Source organism: Carlito syrichta, unplaced genomic scaffold, assembly GCF_000164805.1.
Source record: "Carlito syrichta isolate Samal-C Ts95f unplaced genomic scaffold, Tarsius_syrichta-2.0.1 Scaffold306997, whole genome shotgun sequence".
Lineage (NCBI taxonomy): Eukaryota > Metazoa > Chordata > Mammalia > Primates > Tarsiidae > Carlito > Carlito syrichta.
The window spans coordinates 295,343-304,100 of NW_007251093.1; the positions used below are offsets into that span (position 1 = coordinate 295,343).

The 8,758-nt window shown below is 34.7% G+C and overlaps 1 protein-coding gene across 11 annotated transcripts in view; it reads right to left on the reverse strand.

The window, feature by feature from the left end:
* Nucleotides 1-8,758, reverse strand: part of LRCH3 (leucine rich repeats and calponin homology domain containing 3) — a 96,761-nt gene that overhangs the window by 39,713 nt on the left and 48,290 nt on the right. For 10 of the 11 annotated variants that reach the window (XM_008063693.2, XM_008063692.1, XM_008063691.1 and 7 more), the window contains exons 8-10: nt 7,537-7,657; nt 4,331-4,479; nt 1,286-1,362 (exon numbers count right to left, since the gene is read on the reverse strand). In XM_008063693.2, coding sequence (XP_008061884.1) covers nt 1,286-1,362; nt 4,331-4,479; nt 7,537-7,657 — 347 coding nt within the window. The remainder of the gene's footprint in view (nt 1-1,285; nt 1,363-4,330; nt 4,480-7,536; nt 7,658-8,758) is intronic. The other variant, XM_021715325.1, reaches the window with a different exon arrangement.

The following is an 8,758-nucleotide window of genomic DNA, read 5'->3' on the forward strand; positions in this document are numbered from 1 at the left end:
GGATCACCGGAGCCCAGCGGGTCGAGGCTGTGGTGGCCGGGAGCGGCCACTGCACTCCAGTCTGGGCAACAGAGTGAGACTCCAACTCAAAAAAAAAAAAAAATGAGTGTTGTTCTAAGCTGCTAAGTTTATAACACAAGCAATAAGAAATTAATACATGGGACAATGGGTCCTTTCCTGTTGTGGGATCTTTTCTGTCCTCAATAAATCCTGCTTTCTAAAAAAAAAAGAAAGAAATTAATACATAAGGTAACTGAACCAAAAAGCTAGCTTTTACCTTGAGAGTTTTTACTAAATACTCGAGATTCTGAGTTTCACCATGATGGATGCAGGATGTGAGAGCAGCAAGATAGAAAACCTAGGTCAACCCAAGGTTGGGAAATGAAACTGGAAACTCTTGCATAAAATCAGAATCTCAAAAGACCATGCCCCACGTATAAGGACACACGGCAACCACAAAGATATCCCAAAATAAATTTCAAAGCATATAAAATTTAACTAAATCTGCGTGAACTAAATAGGCAAAGTTACGAGATTTCTTTCTTTCTTTACCCGCCCTACATTTCCTTTATTCCATCTATATCTCAGTCCCCATTATAACTTTAATACCTGTCAGGTATAAGTAAAAAGTCATGTTCAGTAGTTTCTACACAGTAAATTTATTGTCATTTAAGAACAGGAATATTGTCAAGTCTACTACTTTATGACTTCATAAAAACAAAAAGGAGGCAAAGAACCAAATGCTGAACATTTTTCAACTACTGTGATACAGTTTATGGCAAGAAACCTTTTGGAATTGAAGAATGAGAAGCAGAGTTCTAAATATCAAGCTAATTTTAGAAATATTCTGAGAGGCACTAGTGTAGTGGAAGGATGACACTAATTGAGATAGGAACAAGAATACATACCACTCTCTGTTTCTCTGTTACTGTAAAAATTTTAAGTTAAAAAAAATGTAGCACACTTGAAATTCTTTCAGTGCTCTTTATGCATGAATCTACATATTATCACCACATAATCTCATTGCTAGCAAGTACCTTCAAATCAATTAACTATACAGGTAATGGTTTAGGTGATCTGAATTTGGAATCAATAAATTATTTTTTACCTCCTTTTTATGACATGAGAACAAAAGCACATCGTTGCTTAGTTCCAAATTATATGCTATCTAAAACACATAGTATCTAAATATCTTCATTACACACAGACCTGTACAAAACCAATATCATTTTATGCTCTTATCACTGAGCTAAGAGAAACAAATAAATAAATTGGTTTTTCAAACCTGTTTTGATGTGAATATCTTCTCATATCTTCTGTTTTCTGAAACTCCCTAATGGCTATTGGTTTTACTGGTGAACCCTAGGCCAAAAGGGCAGAAATAAATCAGTTTAACATATGAATGCAGAACTCTATGATTACACAGCTCACATTCAATTTGTCACTTAAGGACTTGGACGTTACACCAACAAATGTTTTCACAGACTTTTCCAGTGCAAGTTTTACGTTTAAAAGCACTACAGGCTATATTGCTGCTCAGATAAACGGACATATTTATAATTCACATTTATATTTTTAAAAAGTAGATTTCCTTCTCACGTATTATGTAAATTATAGTGACCAAACATAGTAATATTTACTAAATGGTAGAGGTCAGAGTTGGAAAGGATCTCAGAGGTCATCTAGGGCAACCTCATCTAGGACAGAAATTCCTACCCATCCTACCCAGACATTTGCTCAGTTTCTCTTGAATATTTCTATATTGGGGAATTCACTGAGCAAGTTATGTTTCTTTACTTATTCATCACCACAAATTATCTCTTTGTCACACTAATAGTTCTGGAAATGTTAGTGAAATATCAAGATAAAACAAAAAATAACTTCTACTTATGGTAAAATATAGTATGTAAAAAAGAACTATATCATTGGCAATTTTTAACTTATTTACAAACTAAAGGATAAAAGGTCATTTTCAAAAGTGAGGAAAAATTAAACTGGGTTAAGTGACAGGAACCAACACACTGACAGTTACAAATCAAAGCAGAGGCTTAAAAGTTATCACAATATATTTTGCCAAATGTGAATCTATACAAGTAATACAATCTTATTTCCACACCACAAATAATCACCAAAATTGGTATCTGTCAGAGGAAAAATAAAAACTTTTTCCAAAAAGGATATCTAAAGATCAAATATAAAACTACTTATAGACTACCTTCAAGAAATAGGTACAACTCACATAACTAGAAAATCCTTTTTGGTGAATTACTCCAAAGGGCTAAAAATTGACTATCTTTAAGTCTGGACGTGAGGATTATATAGAATAAGCTACTATTCTGGAGCTTGATGAGAAAATAATTTTTCTGACTATGCTTTTTTTTTTAAATTAAAAAAATTCTCAGTCGAGTGTGGTGGCTCATGCCTATAATCCCAGCACTTTGGGAGGACAAGGTGAGAGGACTGTCTGAGCCCAGGGGTTCAAGACCAGATTGAGTAACTTGGTGAGATGGCATCTCTACAATAAATTTAAAAAAAAAAAATTAGCTGGGTGTAGTGTGGCATGTCTGTGGTTCCAGCTACTTGGGAGGCTGAGGTGGAAGGATCGCCTGAGCCCAGCAGATCAATGCACTGTGGCCTGGGTGACAGAGTGAGACTCTGATTCAAAACAACAACAACAAAAAAAAAAAACTCTCCCCTAGAATGCTGTGATTTATCACCCTGGTTTTAGGATGCCGCGATTATCTAAAATTTTTCAAGAGGTACATGAAATCTTCATGACGAAATGAATATGACACTGGTTTAATTTAAAGAATAAATATATGCTACACCCTATTTAGGCAGGGGTGATCTTCATATGTGAGAGGTATTATAATAAAATAAACAATGGCAGAGTGTTTAAAATCTCATATAGACTTGTTTTTAACTACCTATTTTTAGATAGTGCTAAGAAAAACAAACATATTTCTTCACTGGTTGTTAAACCATCTAAAATAATGCTGCTTTATCGTATTTTCATAGATGCCAAATTTTAGAAACCTTATGACACAGGAGTCATAAAGAGTCTTATGACACAGAATCATAATGACCACCATACATAATAGATGGATGGAATTTATTATAAAATAACCAATATAATGGATTAAAGAAATAACACTATCATTTTTCACAGTAGTATAACAGGCATTTTCACTTTTACTAGAGATACCCCATCTATGCAGTCTAATTAACCATAAAATAATCAAAGAGAAAGATCACAAGAAAAAGGATTCCTTTAAGGATCATACTGTGCCATTGTTCATTTTAATTTTATTGCAAAATAATTGTCCTTTGCTCCAGCAAGGAGGCTCATAGCTTGAATCACAAGTAGTTTTTAATCACCTGATATATTGCTATCTCTGAGCTGCAGGACTTTGATTTATATAACTAAATTTCATCCAACTTTCAATACATGAGTGTCTTCTGAAAACCAACAAAAAATACTGTGTTTAAAAGCTTAAAGATAGGAAATCCAAAGGCTTTTTTTTTTTAAAAAAGAATGGTAATATCACTCTATAACATGTCCCACTTAAAGTGATTATTCTCTATTTCTAAAAGGCTAAATACATCATTATCCAAAAAAGACCCAAGTGTTCCTCAAATAACCCCTGCTTAGAGCCTGGGACTAACTGCAGACATCAACATCACATACACTAAAGTGGACCCATTTTATTATGTTGACTAGATATACTGAAGAATGTTATTCTATTTGAGACCCTTGGGGAATTGGCAGAGATCCTGCAGTGGGCTGAATGCTCACTTGTTTTCTAAGGAAACTCAATGCTCTACTTAAGAGACATCCAAGAATTTTAATAGTAAACAATTTATATTCTGTGTGACTTAGGATAAAAACACCAATATAATTAAGCTGATATAAAAATTCTACAGCTTATTATAAAAATTCTACGGTTAAGTTTGCATATTGCAAAAGTCAGCTTTTTATTTAATTCTTAGTTAATTACGGACCAAACTATGATTTATCGGTAACAGTAAAAAAAACAAACAATAAAAACAACAACAAAAAGTGCCATATTCCTTTGCATTTTCTTCAAAGCCTTACATTATTCTTAGGCATTCTTTTATTCCTTTTTCAAAATTCTGGTATCGGTCTTATTTGAAAAACTTAAACTCTACTTGAGACTATGGTCTCAGATTTTCTGAATAAATCTGAAAAATTCAGAACTGAAATCAAAAGTAAACATAAAACTCTCAGGCCTAAGACAAATCACTGATATAAAATGAATTGCTTTTACTAGAGGAGAGCAACATATTTAAGCTTAAAAATGTGTGTTACCTCATGAGAGATTCGCCGTTGTTCAATATAAGCCATAAACTGTGAACTGAGGCTGTCTGAGTCCAGGCTCTTGGGCTGTCTAACCTCGTACTCTTCTTCCTCTGCAGTACAGCTGTCAATGTAGTCAATCTGATCCAGATCATGTTCCACTACACATAACATGCACAAGAAACAACATTCAAATTTGACTGTCAATAAAAGACAGCTACTTAAGTTGTATTCTCTCCATTCCCTAACATTTTCTATTCTGAAAGCGGGAGAAATGATAGGAACTTTAAATTACATAAGTCTTTATTATTTAGTTCATGGTTACTCACAAAATAGTTTCCAGAAAACCTTAGTTCTAATTCACTAAAAAATACAATTAATTGTTGGGTGTGGTGGCTCACGTCTGCAATCCCAGAACTTTGGGAGACTGAGGCAAGAAGACTGCCTAAGCCTAGGGGTTCGAGACCAGCATGGGTAACTTGGTGAAACCTTGTATCTACAATAAATCAAGAAAAATTAGCTGTGTGTAACGGAGCACAGCTGTAGTTCCAACTACTTGGAAGGCTGAGGCAGAAGGATCGCCTGAGTCCAATGTGAGTGTGCCACTGCACTCCAGCCTGGGCAACAGAGTGAGACTCCAATTAAAAAAAAAAGAATGTAGTAATTGAAATATAGGTTCTCTAACATTTCATTTTTTCTTTGGACAGCTCCTAACTGTTTGCAACATGGCAATTTGAGTATGTAAGACAATGAGAGAGGAAGATTAATTTTTTAGACCGAAAGGTTCATCTTTTATGACTTCATGTTTTAGACTTGGGGTTTAATAATATCTCTTTGGGGAAATGGTAGACAGAAAACCTAACTTACTCAACCCAAAAGAAAGTAAAAGGCAAAAAAAAAGTAGAAAGGGTAGGGGTAAACTGGACTTGGAGAGAAATAAATAGTTTCTGACTACTATTCCCATTCCTGTAAGTGTTGTCAGTTAAAAGTTCATTAAAAACTCTGGTCAGAACAAAAATGCTCCTATTCAAAAAAATTGTTTGTGAGAGGTCAGCACTGCAGGTATTTTGGAACAGTTTGTGGATGGAATGAAATCATTCAAGGAATTTTTTCTTCTCAAAATGCTTAATGGTAAAGAGAAGCATATAAATCGCCACATCATTGTTTCACCTGGTAAATTTGGGAATGTCCATTATTTTTAAGTTTAAAAGTAATTATTTTTAACAATTATTTAAAATGGCACACTAGAAAAACAAACTTCCTACTAGATGGTTTCTCAGAGATGCATTAAACCCCAACTCATTATTTTATGATGTCCTATATACTGTCCAAAGGTTGCAGCCGCTGGAAAAAGTGAATTTGGAGAAGTCTATTTCTCAATCTAGTCTTTTGATTCAATCATTTCTAAATAATTCCATAAGCTGCAATTAATATAAAAAATACATTTTTAGTTATTAGAGTTAATAACAGCTAAAAGGATGAAAAGGTTATAAGTCTACTTCCACATTAAAAACCAGGTACATAAATGCATTTTTTTTTTTTTAGTTAGAATCTCACTCTTGTCGCCCAGGCTGGAGTGCAGTGGACTGCTCATGGCCACAGCAGTTTTGACCCGCTGGGCTTAGGTGATCCTTCCGCCTCAGTCTTCCCAGTAGCTGGAACTACAGACACATGCCACCTCACCCGGCTAGTTTTTTTGTGATCTATTGTAGAGACAAAGTCTCACCAAGTTGCCCAGGCTGATCTTGAACCCCTGGACTCAGGCAATCCTCTCGTCTCGGCCTCCCAAAATGCTGTTATTACAGGCTGAGCCCGCGCCCAGTCTATAAACGCATTTTTAAAAATGCTACAACTTGTCTGATAAATAAGTGGTTTATATTATAACCATTTCCCAGGAAAGGAACATCACTTCTTCATACTATCTAAGCCAGTGCAGTCCAAGAGAAAAAAATGCAAACCACATACATAATTTAAAATTTTCCAGAAGTCATATTTTTTGAAAAAGTTTTAAAAAGTGATGTTAATTTTAATATATTTTATCTTATCCAATATATCTAAATATTATTTCAATATATAACCATACAAAAATATTACCGATACTTTATATTATTTTATCATATGAAGCCTTCACAATCTAATGTGTACTTTATACTTACAGTATATCTCAATTCAGAAAAGTCACATTTCAAATGCTCAATAACCACATGTGGCTAGTGGCTACCACACTGGACAGCACAAATCTACACATTATTTTAAATCTTAAATAAACTGATGGAGAAAGATATCTCATATGAAAGCAAAATTTAAAAGAAGACTACTAAAATGTGAATGAAATGGTAACAGGAATAAAGAAGAATGTAAGATAGTAAAGAAAAGAAGGACAGCAAACCACTTAATTGGAATTATCATTGAGAGATGAAAGCTCTTCTTGGATAAATAATCAATTTCTAGAAAATCAAAGTCATTTCTCTCTTATATCTAGTACTCAAAACGGAAACATTAAAATTTGGTAGTTCAAACTAAAGCAACATAGAATGAAATGCTAAAATCAAGAGTTTATTTCATAAGTACAAGGAAGCAGAAAGAGCTCTGCTTGTTAACAAACTATTAAGAAAATTACAAAATTTAAAATTCCAGGATAAGGAAAACTGAGATTCACATGCTCTTAAAGAGCATAATTCCAGTTGAAAGAAAAGGTAAACACTAAGAAAAGCACTGAATTCCTGAAAGATATCTAATAATGACCAGGAAGAATCTTAAAAAGAGTGAGTGGTACTTCAAAAGAAGATCATAGTTAAATCAAGACGAACAAAGATGTACTCCAGGTGAACTGTCTCTAATAAGTTTCTTCCAAAATAAAAACAAGGTAGAAACAGTGTATTTTAACTGAAAGCCTGAAAACACGGAGAAATTATAGTTTCATTCCAATGAAAAATGTTTTTTTTTTTAAATCATATATGAAAATAAGTCGGCCCTTCCTTTCTTTCTCCCTCCCTCACTTCCTGTCTTTTTTGAGTCTCACTATGTTGCCCAGGCTAGTCTCGAATTCCTAGCCTCAAGTGATCCTCTTGCCTCGGCCTCCTGAGTAGTCAAAATAAAGTCTTTAAAAGAGTGAAGAAGTTACAGATATACAAATAAAAGAAGTAGATGTGAAAAAGCCTACTTTAAAAAGTTAAGTGATTACAAAGACTTTAGATGTCATTGAAATTATGCTTTACCTCCACCATTTGTTACCACTAGACTGCTGCGATTCTCCTGGTACTGGCTTTCTCTTCGTAGTCTTTGTTCTTTAGTAATCTCTGCTACTCGAAGAGGCAGATCTGAAAATTCATCTGTAGGCTTAAAAAAGAGAGGAAAAATCAAAAACATCATTTCAAATTTTAGACAACACAAGCACTTAAAGGATAGGTATATTATAGACTCATTAAAATAGACACTTAAGAAGAAACAGCAAAAAAGTTCTGGAGATGAACAATGGTGGTGGTGGCACAGTAATGTGAATGTACTTAATGCAACTGAAAATGGTTAAAATGGCAAACTTTATGTTATGTATATTTTACTACAATTAATGAAAAGACGTAGTAGAAGGGTATTCAAGCTTCTATTCACATAGTATATACATAGATTTAAGGTATCTATGTATATATCTGTATGGAGACAGTCACAATTACAAGCATGCCCACTCAGACATACATAGAGAAACAATTCCAGATTACAAATGAGCTGTGGTCTAAAATTAATTTGGATTCTCGATGAAACAATATTATAAATGGCAGGTTATCAGTCTTGTTAACAAAAGTTTATTTAATAATTTGACTCAACTTATAGCTAAAATATTATATCTTAGTAATTTTTTTTTTTTTTTTTTTGAGTTGGAGTCTCACTCTGTCGCTCAGACTGGAGTGCACTGGCCACTCCCGGCCACCGCAGCCTCGACCTGCTGGGCTCTGGCGATCCTTCTACCTCAGCCTTCCGAGTAGCCAGAACTACAGGCATGTGCTACCACGCCCGGCTGATTTTTTGATTTATTGTAGAGATGAGGTCTCGCTGCCCAGGCGGGTCTCGAACCCGTGGGCTCAGGCAATCCACTCACCTCAGCCTCCCAAAGGCGCGGGATTACAGGCTGAGCCACCGAGCCCGGCTCTTAGTAATTTTTAAGAGCAGGAAACATAATATCAATAATTAAACAAAATAGAAAAATAATACTGCTATCTAGAAAAGTTATTTATCTTAAGGTTCGTATCTCTCTCTTTTTTAGGGGGGAATGTTGGGGTCTCACTGTTCCCCAGGCTGGAGTTGAGTAGCACGATCACAGCTCATTGCAAGCCTCTAATTCCTAGGCTCAAACAATCTTCCTGCCTCAGCCTCCCAAGTAGCTGAGACTATAGGTGTTGTGCCACCATGTCTAGCTAATTTTTCTATTTTTTGTAGAAATAGGGT